The following is a 12,611-nucleotide window of genomic DNA, read 5'->3' on the forward strand; positions in this document are numbered from 1 at the left end:
AAATGGTGGGTCCGTTTACCCCCGTCAAGTTTGTTCTTTTGCTCAATATTCCTTGGATCAAAAATAGTAAAACTGATGTAACTACTTGAGTATTTTGCTACCACCTTTTGAAATAAATAGAGGGCACATTCCCTATCGTGATAGTAAGTTGAATATATAGAACCCTAAACCCTATCGTGATGTAATTATCAAATAAATTAGAAAGTCATTCCAGATTAAACGAAAACAGATTGAATATGTAGAACAAGAACAAGTAGCTGAGGTACTTAATTGATTTTTTTTTGATGTAGAGGGCACATTCCCTATCGTGATAGTAAGTTGACTCGCATTCTCCAACCTGCACTTGGAGGCCGTACTAACTCTAGAGGCGATCAGGATTATCCGTCTTTATCAGGAGTCCAACTCTAGAGTCAAATGCTACTTTAAGCATACACTCAATTAATATATCGCAGAAGGAATAACTTGCGACTAAACTCTAATCCTAAATAAAAAAGTCTCGAATATTATTAATTATATATATGCGGCTGAAGGAAGATCGTTATGTATAAAAATTAAGGAGTGAAAATAAAAGCAGTTAGGCATTGGATAACACATGAAAAGAGTATGATAGGGGTGTACTTAGGTTGCACGCAGCAGATCGAGATTTTACCGTGGACTAGCCGGGGCGTTCCGGACGGAGGAGACAACCCCGGCGATGATGACTGCAGCGGTCGGAGAAGGCAGGCAGGGATCTAGCGCCGGCACCCGGAGAAGGCAGGCAGGGATCTAGCGCCGGCTTTGATCTGGCAGTGCTTGGGCAGCGGCTACGCGCAGCAGGGAGGGAGGAAGTCTCGCTAGCTACCCCGATGTAAGCCCATCCCTAGCCTCTCACAAACCACCTCTTGTGTAATGCAATTCATGTTGTCTAATTACAACTCGGCAGGCTCAGCTTGATTTGATGCTAAATTACTTTTATAAGTCATACAGAACTATATATGAATGAAATGAGTAAAGTGAATTCTATAGGAAGCACAACCCCTGGTATCTGGTCATCCGCTTTAGTTCTCTTTATTAACACGGCCAGCATATCCACCACCAAATTAAAAAGGATTGGCGATTATGGATCCCCCTGCCGAACTCCTTTTTTAGTTTGACATCAGCATGACACATGGCACGCCCAGGGGCTGCCACGTGTCAGTCTGTATGTTTTCTTTTTTGAAAATCTTTTATTAATTTCAAAAATAGATTTAAGCTTCAAAAATTTATAATAAATTAACCGGAGCTGGATGAGAAATGGGGGCGGTAGGAGGAGGGAGGGGCGAGTGGAAAATCTAGAGAGAGAGGGGGAGTCGAAATCAACCGACAGGAGGATGGAGAGGAGCAGCAAAAATGAATCGGCACGATGTGGAAGGAGGTGCGCCCTCTAATTAACCTTGAACGACAGATTGAGCCGGCCGTTCCGGTGAACAAAATTACTGCCGGCTGGAAAAAAGTCATTACCTTTTTCTTTTGGGTTTTCCTCAAATTCACGATATCCAATTTATACGTGTGGCTATCTATGGCGCACAAAATTTGATTCAAACTAATTTGGATGATGTTCTTGAGTTGGCAACTCAACAGAAGACCTCATTCAATGAGAAGAATGAACAGGTGAAGGATGCTACACTTTGGAAATTAAAAGTTATTCTGTATTTCATAATAAGCACAACGTTCTATTCAAGTTGTGATACTCTAAAAAAATCCTTAAGATCGATGACAAATTTTTTATGAAATTTGTGTTTTACCTTGAAGCTGTTCTTACATTCTATACCACTTTGCCTATTTGCAGCTTCAGCAGAATGCTCTGTCCGCACAAGAACAAGCAAAAGTTGCTAATGAGAGAATTCCCGTAACCTTCATGATCGGTTCAGACTCAAGGGAAGATTTGGCCACAGAGTTTGTGGCTCTAGAGATTTGGACAGAAAAGGTTTCCTTCCCTAGATGGACATCGAGCTTACCTTGAGTTGAGGGTCAGAACAGCTTGTAGAGTATCATTTACCCACTCCTTTGCTCAACCGTCAATCCGGAGGTTTTATATAAAGTTTTTGAAAGAAATTTGTAAGTTCCTCGGGTGATCTCTCGGATCGCTCAAATGTGTTTCATTCTTCACCAAGGCCTTTTCATGTGCCGTTCTTTTCCCATCCTACTCCTAACGGTTACTTTTTGGTGGAGCTGTAGGTATGGAGGACATGAAGGGAAACCTGCTTCTCATATTTTGCTGAGTCAAAGAGCCCAGCTGGTGCACATATCTATATTCCTACCGTCCTTGTTTGCGCTCTTGATGGTTTTCATCTTTGCCTCCGGCGCCACGGAAGTGGCCACGTTCTCCGTGGAGCTCGCCGTCTTCCAAGGGCTTGACGGTGCCGCGCTTGGCGGCATGGTGTCCCCCGCGTTCAGCCTCAAGGTGTGCGTCGAGAACCCCCGCGACCTGCAGCCCTGGTGCTCCAACGGCGGGAAGGTGGTGGTCTCTTACTCCAGCGTCGCCCTTGCGTGGGGCGACGTGCCAAGCTTCTGCGTGCCGAGGAAGGCGACGAGGTAGCTGGTGCTGCTGCCATGGGGAAAAGGAGTTGGCTTGTCCGAGGGTTTGCGCCGGCGTCTCGCTTCGGAGTTGTCTGCAGGCATGACTCAGGTACTGATGATCGAGATGAGGTTGTTCAACGATGAGAATGATTAGAGTCCTTCAGAGACCTATACAGTGGCGCATCGTTGCAGTCGTTTCAGCTTATGCTCACAGCTGGCTCAAGAGCATAATAATGAATATCTACATGTCGTTGTAGCTTAATGATACGTACATGTAATATCTGCAGTAGGAATTTTGTGAAAGTAAATAAACTCACTGCATCGTGGGTACCACATTCTGTTAGGCCAATGAATTTTTATCATTATTTGTGTATGTTTGATGATTTGATGTAAACCCTGTGCATTGCAAAATTACCTTAAATTAGTTAAAATGCGAGTTAAGTGTACCAACGGTCCTTAAATTTGTTCGAGCACGTATCATATAGGTCCTCAAATTTTTAGTTTTCAGTTTAAAATCTCCAAATTTGCTAAGTATGTTACTCATCAAGGGCCAAACCTTCTTTATTAGTGTTAATCAGTTTTGCCATCCAGAAAGTGTTGCTCCAATTGATTCATGGGAAACGAGAGAAGATGAACACGGAGCAGAACACAATAGAGAGATGATGATGAGTCATTTCCATATGGGTTGATAGCATGTCACATGGATAATTACCCACTAATAATTAGCAAAAACATAGCCTAGAGCGACATCCTATTAGCATGTCTCTCGTAAAAGAGCAAACCTATCTTTACTACTACCAATGGCTAGTAATACAATACAACTAGTAGTATATTGCGGTAGGTTTGTAGCACGCGGTCGCACGGGGTTGCCCGTGCAAGTCGACGTCGCATGCGAACGACTCCCAGGCCACCTTGAGCTCGACCTCGAGCTGCGGCGCCACACCCCACCTCCGCTCCTCCGTCAAGAGGCGGAACAGGTCCTCGGGCACGCCCACCCCCTCGCTCGTCGCGTTCACCGGCAGCACCACCGCCTTCTTGGCGTACACAGGTCGAAGCTCGGCGTGCGCCCGCGCGCGAGGGGCATGCCCGCGTACGAGACCACCACGTCGCCGCCGCCGTGTCTCACGAGGAAGTCGTGGCCGTTGTCGACGCGCACGGCGAGGTCGCCCCCGCCGGCTGGAGCCCCTTGAAGCCGGCGAGCTCCACGGAGCACGTGGTCGGCAGGTTGTCTGGGTTCGCGAGGGAGTCGGCCGGCGGTAGCAACGCCGGCAGAGCGCCGAATATGCCGAGGTACAGGAGGCGCAGAACGATCCACGGGCAGCAGCCGCAACCGCCAGCTTCGTCATCGGTAGGCCGTAGGCGCCATTGGGAGCTAGTTCGTATTATTTCTTCAAGATCAATGGACGACGGAAGATGTGGGAAATTAGTTGTAAACAAGTAGGCCCGGTCATGATCATGATTCGTAACGTGTGTCCAAATCGGCGTTGCTCGGCGTAAGCTGGCGATATTATCGGACTAATTATCGTGACGCCAAAGCTTTCTTCTTGAACTCTGTCTTCTAAACTTTTTTTTTTTGAGAAAATTCTAAACTCTAAATAAACAGCTTGGACTGTGCTACGGAGTTCGATTACGTATCGGAACGCCAGACACGAGGAGCCGGCCGGCGAGACGTGTTCAGAAAACAAAGTCACCGTTGAGAGGCAGAAGGTAGGATCGGACGCGGCGACGACGGCGGGCGATCGAGGCATCGAGCTTGAGGAGCTTGAAGAGCGCACTGCTACGATTCTAGCTGCTAGACGACGGCCACCAGCCAAGAATTGAAACACGCGCCTCTCGGAGAAATAATCATGGCGGACATAGAAGAAGGCGCTCGAGAACCAGTGGATCGCTCGAGACATCCCTGGGCGACAGGAGCGGTAACAGCCCGGCTCGCCTTCATGGCGGTGTCCACACTGTCCGCGTTCGCGCTCGTGGTGGTTTTGCTCGTGGCCAACGACGCCAAAGAAGCCACCGAGTTCTCCATGGAGCTCGCCGCCTCCGAGGGTCTGGGGAACGCGACCGCCGGCGGGACGCTTCTCTCTCCCGCGTTCGGTCTCAAGCTGCGCGCCAAGAACGCCCGTGTCCTCCAACCGTGGTGCTGCGACAACGGCGGGGTGGTGGTGGTCTCCTACTCCGGTGCTGCCCTCGCGTGGGGCCGTGTGCCGCCCTTTTGCGTGGAGAGGAGGGCGCCGACGGAGCTGACGCTGGTGCCATGGGGGAGGGGGGTTGGCCTGACGGAGGATGTGCGCCAGCGTCTGGCTTCAGAGCTGCGCGTGGGCACCCTTCAGGGAACGGTGGGGATGAAGCTATTCTACGATGCTAGAGATTGGTCCTCTCCACCGAGTTACTGGGGGACATCGTCGCAGTTGTTCCAGTTTACCCTTGACCCACGGAGCGCAAGATTAATTAGTCAATACGATCTTTTGGAGATCACGTGGAGCAATCTAATAGATAGATAGTTTGAGTTTGTTTGGTCTCAAAAGTGCCATGGGCGTCAGGTGTAGTGCTGGGAATATGGGCCGTGCCCAACTGGGCCAGCCCGAAAACAGGCGCCCAAAACACGGCCCAGCACGAAATCATAAGGGCCGGGCTAGCACGGCCCGAAGAAAGGGCTGGGCCGTGCCTTGAATCTCGGCCTGTCGTGCCCCCGACACGGCCCGCACGCGCAGGCCATGCTTGGGCCGGCCCGGCACGAAATGGCCCGTCAAAGAGCCCCCGCGGCCGCATTGAAGATCCTGTGGCCGACGCCGACTCGTCAAACCTAGCCGCCGCATTCATTCCCCATCGCGAGACTCGCCCAGTCGCTCCGTCTTGCTCGGGAGCCGAACCCTAGCCGCCACTCGCCAACCTTGTCATCTCCTGTCTATCTGTCCATCGATCTCCCCCAATCCCAGCCTCTGACTTTGCCGGTGGCCCGTGGAGTCGCGCCGTCGCCCGCGCGGAGATCGGCGCTGTCGAGCACGGGGGATAGCTGCGTTGGGCGGACTTGAGGAGAGTGGGCGACAACCCGACCGGCCCGACGAATGGCTGCGCTCCGGCGATGCGAGAGCCCGGCCGTGCCAGCCCCCGGCGACGCGTGCAACCACAGGCCATTGCTAGCGGCCGACACAGGCGGCCAGATCGGGACCAGGGCCCGTCCGGCCGTCCGCCCACGCGGGACGCGGCCACGGATCAGTAAGGGCCTTTCGATTTCCACCCTCTTTTTTCCTCCATTGATGCTTTGATTAAATGCAATGCAACTGATCCTCCACGGATCAGTTGTGGCTGTTGACTTAATGATTGATGAACTATTGCTGATATTTAAGTATGTTTCATATTCAAATACTTGCTGTTGTGGCTGTTTCTTATCGTTGATATGTGAGTATCTTCATATGTCTTATTGTTGATTTTTGTAATATGTGGGCCGTGCTTGGGCCGGCACGGCCCGAAGAAGGCACGACGTGCTTTAGGGCCGAGCTGGGCCTCTATTTTTACTCTTTGGGCTGGCATGGCACGGCCCGAAATTTTTTTGGGCCGTTTAGGCCCGACCCCTTTTAGCCCGAAGCACGATGGGCTTGGGCCGTGCCGGCCCGACCCGGCCCAATTCCCAGCACTAGTCAGGTGGCCACATATAGCGTTTCATGGACCGGAATCTCTGGTAGAGGAGTATGACGTTTCCCTGGACCTAGATCCTAGGTGTGCTATGCAGATATAACTATCAGAGCGAGTATTATAGAATCAGGTAGGTAGGCTGGGAGTATAGCCACATTAAAAAAATTCCTGCCGGCGGAGAGAAAAAAGAGGAGAGAGTGGAGCAGGCGGTTTGACGAGCGCCGGCTGAAGCTGGCTGAGACACGCACATGCAGCCCCTATTGGTTGTACTGATGCTGGGCTTGCTACCTATTGTTTGCACGTGTTGCTGCTAACCAAATAATTTCACTGAGCAACTAGGTTAGGTACAATCAGACGACTAATTAAAGCATCGTTGAGCCTGGCTCCTTGGTAGGAGCCTAGGAGACTTGCTCAGCTGAGCGTGACACCAATCACATGTAACTGTCACAGAGGTGCTTTCTTATTTTAGGAGAGAGCTGGAGGAGAAAAATATTATAATGAATTACGTATAAAATATTAAATTAAATGTCAAAGTGATTTTCAATATATTTATACTTTCTTCGTTTAAATTAGATCGTTTTGATAAATATCTAGATGTAAAGTGATGGAGATCCACCCAACACCAATAACACAAAACAAAAGCGAACCCATTCCGGCCTTCCCATCCCAGCATCCCCTCTCCAACGCCGCAAGCTGTCAAGGGCTCAAGGCTTCGAAGCGATCATTCCCTCCAGTCCTGGTCCTGGCTCGCTTCGCCTCCTTCCACCAGCGGCGCCGCGCGCCGCACCTCGGCCCAACCCCTCCCGACCTGGCGATCTACACGCCTCGCCCTCCCTACTTCTCCGCCTCGGTACGCTCCCGTCGCCGCCGCCTCTTCGATCGTGTGCTCCACCGCCTGATCCGGCGCCTCTTCGCCGATCTGCTCCTCTACCAGAGAATTGACTGACGTTTTCGCTTTGCAGCTTTCTCGTCCGTGCCCCCTCCTCCGCCGCCCCTCTTCGCTGGTGCGCTCTCCCCTTATCACCTCCCTAGCAATCTGCTCCTATCCCTTGACTATGATAATTTATTTCTTCATTTGTTTGCAGCGCTACGCCTCCGTTTCGCGCCGCCGCTTCATATATCAAGATACAGGTACGCTTGGGGGTTTTTTTTTTGGATTAGAGAATACTAGTAGGAAGAAGAGCAAGATATTTCGGGCTCGTCTACTATTATTTTAGTTCACCTTTTTTTTAACATGATATATATTATCTGTGACAGAATCGAGATTGCTGGCCCATCTGCAGCGAAACTCTGGCAAAATGGATCCCTCGTGCCGTTGGCTTGGAACACCAGTTTTATTAACCCTTATAAGTTTACATGGTTTAGGATGTTGTAACATGTTTGCTAGATTTTTCGTTAAACAGTTTATACTGCGAAAAAATGAAAGTAATTCCTGTGCTCCAAACTAACTTTATGGTGCTTCTTGTTGGTAAGAAAAAGTATTAGGGCATGTAAGTTTAAGCTGTGTTGCGATGCCCGCAACTGAGAAGTATGCTTTACCTACATTTGTGGAATATTATAGGAATATTAAAAAGCTAATTTTATGTTGAACACTGCAACTGTAAGCTCACAAACTTATAGGTGCATTTGATTGGACAAACAACTTGAATGTGTAAGCCATAGTTATTACAACCAGAAATTGGACCTGCAAAGCCCTTGGCCTTGGTTTTTGTGGTTTGATTGATCTAACTTGCTGGGCTGCTCGTTCAGAGAGTGTGAATAGTACTAAAGACCAGCCACAAGGACAAGCATGTTGCGTAGTTATGGATTTAATTTTTTAACCTTCCACATTGAATCTTGTAGAAAATTCTCAAATTATAGGTGTGATGGTATGAAAATTCTCAAATTTGTGAGATACCCTAGGTACTGCATTTTTCATTTATAGATAACATTTTATTGTACATACATGCAAACTTTCAACTCCGCCTCAGTTCAATTTCTGATATAAAAAATGCCTACTGGAGTAGAATTTGTCAACTTCATATCTGCAAGTCGGTCTAGTATATCTTGACATTTGTATGCATGTAGATCATAACCTTGATTTGTTTTCAAAAAGTATTTCCAAAAACTTTACTCAGGTCTTTGTGGAATATGCAATATTTCTAAATTTTGATTTGTTTTCACATGAGTTGCCCCTGTCACACAATATAAGTCCAAGGAAACATGGTATCTAATAAATAGTCATTCTAGAGGCACCAATGCACATTTGCAGTGTCTAATAAGTAGAGGGGTGGAGTGGGCATACTAAAATAGTTGGCTGTTTGATTCTCTAATCGAACCAAAGCATCCATGTGGACTGTCCTATACTGTAGTAAAGAGGGAGTAATTTTTAAGTTTTACTCATAATTGGTATGCATTCGGATGATTTGTCAAGCTGAACAATATTTATTGAGAATAAAAATGTCAGTACAGCAAACTCATAACGCATTGTATGAGATAGTATACATTACTCGTCTGTCAATACCTGATATGTCATACTGTCATGTGCAACTTTGAATGGTATGTAAAATCCTTAATTTTTAATTGCACCTCCCTCATATCCCTGTTATAGATTTAACTGTATCCTGTCTTTTTATACTACCTTTCAGTAACACATGGCTCTTTGGAGGGTTATGCTTTTGTTGGTTGTTCTACTAGCTGTCAAGGTGCAGTATGTTAGTTGCCCTGGTGACACATGGCTTAAGGCAGCTACCCTGGCTTCTCACTTGGACACAAGTGCTCCCGCGCCACAGCCCAACAGGAATGACATCTGGTATGTCTCTAAAACTTTTACAACTTCAAACATGACAAAATTTGGTTCAAATATGAGTTTTTGACTTTTTAGGCTGATGTATTAACTGGTCGTAAGGATAAGAATACTCTAATATGAACTCCACCTCTAGAAAGATTAGCAGCTTTAATTATCCGCAAAAGAGTATGAGTATATGAAAATATGTTTGGTGCCCTCCTGTGGGTAGCATAGCTATTATATATGATTTATGAATCCCTGTTCTAGTTCCCTAATAAATTAATGACCACTAATTGTTTGAAAAGAAAAATAATGACCACTAGGACGGAGCCATCCCATGCTGGTGTATGCACAATGCAGTTAGCTTAGCAATCCCTTTCATGGTTTCATGCTACACATGTACATCTACTTTCATCTAGTTCCTCACTTGTCTATTTCATAAACGAGTAATTACTCCTCAATTCTCGCTACACAGGAGTTCATTCTGCTCTTGATACAATTTTTAACTTGTTGCAGTGACAACCACACTGTTTCCTGCCAACCTGCTGAATCTAGTGCTGCTAAGGCTGTTGTTGATTTCAACTCAGCCGTATCTTCCTTCTTCTTCATTGTACCCATGTAAGTTGACTCCAATACTCAATCCATTATCATATATAACAGTGAACACTAGCCTCTTCTAAATGTATTGAAATGTGCTTTCAGGATACGAGTGTTGAGGTTAGAGCATAACAGCCGTACAGAGTCAGATACACAATTTTGGTGGTACCTTTGCTTTGGCTCTAGTGGCTACATCATATGGGCATATTACTTCTGCGGTTGTTCCTCATTCTATCAAGCAGCTGTCTTTCCAATATATGTGGTGTCAATATTGGGAGCAATTGTCCATCTCATCCTTTTACTTATTGCTACATCTTTGACCTTTGGTGTGCGGGTAATACCTCTGCTACTTGGTATCTAAACATTGCTTTTTTTTTTCTTCATGTTTTCTTTATTTGTGAATAATGTATTACTTTCACTTATGAATTTATTGTTTAGGATAAGAGACCAATTCCACTGGTTTTAGTACCAGCATCATCCTTCTTCACTGCTGCTGTGTTGTGGTGGGTGTCTGAACTGGATTGGATTGGATGGTGGGGCTTCTCATTGACTGCCCTTTCGCATTGCTTCCGGCTCGGAGCTACAGTACGATTTAACCTTGTTTAGTTTGAACTTCAGATTATTAATTTAAAATTAAGCTATTTGTAGTCCCCTTACAATGATCTTTCTTTGTAATTTAGTTTTCTAGAAAAGAAATATGAAATGGAACATTATAATGAGAGCATAGGTCGGTTGGCTGATGTTCTGGTGGTGGTTCTGTGCCCACAGTTTTGGAATAGTGTATGCACATGTAGAGCACATGTAGGATTAAATCCTAAGAGGAATAGTGTATATGCACATGTAGGATTAGGAATCCAATCTAATTTCATCGTACACAGGGATGTACCTGTATGGACATTTGCAATGTGTGTGCTCGCGAAGGTCCATTTATGTGTCTGGCCCGTAGTTGTCGAAAGAAATTATAATTAAGTTTTATCATCAATGTGTAAAATGTTACCTAGATTGGTCAAATGAATTAAATGACATGATTTAAGTTTTCGCTAGTATGTTATTTTCACTATACTGTCAGTATGTCTACATAGCATTATTATTTATTTCTTCACATGTCATCCATAGTGCTGAGCTAATTCACTAATCAATCCTTTGTTTCTTATAAATGCAGAATTATCAGGATGACTTCACCTTCTGGCTTTTTGATGCATCCATACCGATCTGGCTGGTTAATGCAATCATATCGGCGGTGGGGGCAGTCAGTGGATTTTTGTGGCTTAGGCACCCTCAGTTGTGTGTCTCATTGGAATACAAGGTAAGAATGAAAGTGAATATTGTTTATAAGGCATGTTATCATAGAAATGACTGAACTATTCAAATCGAGGATAGTATATGATTTATAAAGACAAAGAAAAGGTAATTATGTACCATCCACACATTCATTACGGATGTAACTTTTTGCCCCATTTATATTAACTGCAGGTAACTTCTTATGTCATTGGAGTTGTGCGCGGGGTGGAAGTCTATCTATGGTGTTCTCGTGGCATCACAAGGGTATTGTCGAAGATAGAAGGCGACCAACAATGATCTTTAGCATATTGGGATTCATGTTCAACTTACAATAGGAAAATTGCACAAGTACTTTGGGTTTGCCCACGGAGAGTTATTTACAATGAGACACAACTAATGTCCAAGGAGAGTTATTTACATTCACCAATGTCATGAACCATCATGATTTGCCTTACATATGTATGAACTTTGCTCTCAAAAGTTCATGAAGTTTTTTTTTCCCGCTAGCTCGTTGGCTTTGCTTTGAACCAACAGAAAAGGGCAATATTTGTTCAGAATACCCGTGAACCTTATATTCTATTTGATAATCTAATCATGCCTAGAATCGTTGTCTGGATTTATCACTGTTTGGATCAACGATATGCGACCAAAATGGATTCCACTAAAATAGGGGGGTGGGGGTTCGCCCCATATACATATGCTGCCCTACTGTATTGTAATGTATATGTGTGTCACCATACGCCTATGCGTAATACCAAATCGGGATACAAAAGGCCATGAACTAACTGACTACTATACTCGAAAAAAAACTAGCTGACTACTATGTGCTTGCCATCTTAATTAAGCATAACTTGGAACTTATGCAACGAGGGCCCAATGAACCTCTTCGATGGCAAGCCTTTATTATTATCATCGCAAAACAGCCTCATCTCAACCAACACCTGACCCGTGCCCATGCGCCGGTCCGAAGCGAGGCGCCGCCGCAAATCCTCAGAGAAGCCGACCTCTCTCCCCCACGGCAGCACCGTGAACTCCGTCGGCACCCCCTTGCGTATGCAGAAGCGCGGCACGCGGCCCCACGCAATGGCCACGCCGGAGTAGGAGACGGCCACCTCGCCGCCGTTGTAGCACCACGGCAGCACCACGCGTGGGTTGTCGATGTGCACCCTGAGACCGAACACGGGAGAGACGGCCGCGCCGTCGTCGTCGATCGCCGCCGCATCCAGCCCCCCGATGCCGGTGAGCTCCATGGAGAACTCGGAAGCGTATCTGGCTTCGTAGAAGTGGGCGGGGACTATGGTGACGGCTATCAGGGACAGCAAAAAAGCCATGCCAAGCACCATTTGGACTAGGAGCTTGCGCTTGTCCTTTGTCACCCTCCACTTGCTTGGCCTCGGTCTTGGAGCACCTCCGTCGTCTACAGCTTCTGCTTCTTCTCGAAAGAAATCGTCTTCATCTATGTCCGCCATGCTTTTTTTTTTACTAGGGTGGGTGGCCTGGCCAACAAGAGATGTGATTCGCCTCCGCCGTCGAGGTAACGTACGTGTTGAGATCGCTGCGCCGCGCGCCGAGATAATAATGCGCGTTGACATGCCCTTATTTGGCGCCGTCAAGGTAAATTGCACGGAACCGAGTCGTACTAACCTTGGAAGAGTCCTCGTCGTAAAATTTAATTTTATCATGTTGGAGTCTAACCAGATCAGGTGCTTCTTTTCGAGTCCAAGTTGGTTGGTCATAGACACGTATTCCGTAGCACGCGGCCTGCGAGGCTCATATACAAGGCGAGGGGGTTGATTGC

General features: G+C 46.6%; 1 protein-coding gene and 1 pseudogene across 1 annotated transcript; one reads left to right on the plus strand and one right to left on the minus strand.

Annotated features, from left to right (window-relative positions):
- Positions 1-3,359: 3,359 nt before the first annotated feature.
- On the minus strand, positions 3,360-4,436 carry LOC120710156 (annotated as a pseudogene).
- Positions 4,437-6,824: 2,388 nt separating this feature from the next.
- Positions 6,825-11,414, plus strand: LOC120707816. The gene is made up of 9 exons (XM_039992832.1): positions 6,825-7,018; positions 7,131-7,172; positions 7,254-7,299; positions 7,426-8,959; positions 9,452-9,553; positions 9,638-9,866; positions 9,971-10,117; positions 10,695-10,838; positions 11,006-11,414. Exons 4-9 carry the CDS (start codon positions 8,802-8,804, stop codon positions 11,108-11,110), a joined length of 885 nt encoding a protein of 294 aa, XP_039848766.1. The 5' UTR covers positions 6,825-7,018; positions 7,131-7,172; positions 7,254-7,299; positions 7,426-8,801; the 3' UTR covers positions 11,111-11,414.
- The last annotated feature ends 1,197 nt before the right edge of the window (positions 11,415-12,611 follow it).

The sequence above is a fragment of the Panicum virgatum genome, chromosome 5K, assembly GCF_016808335.1.
Source record: "Panicum virgatum strain AP13 chromosome 5K, P.virgatum_v5, whole genome shotgun sequence".
Lineage (NCBI taxonomy): Eukaryota > Viridiplantae > Streptophyta > Magnoliopsida > Poales > Poaceae > Panicum > Panicum virgatum.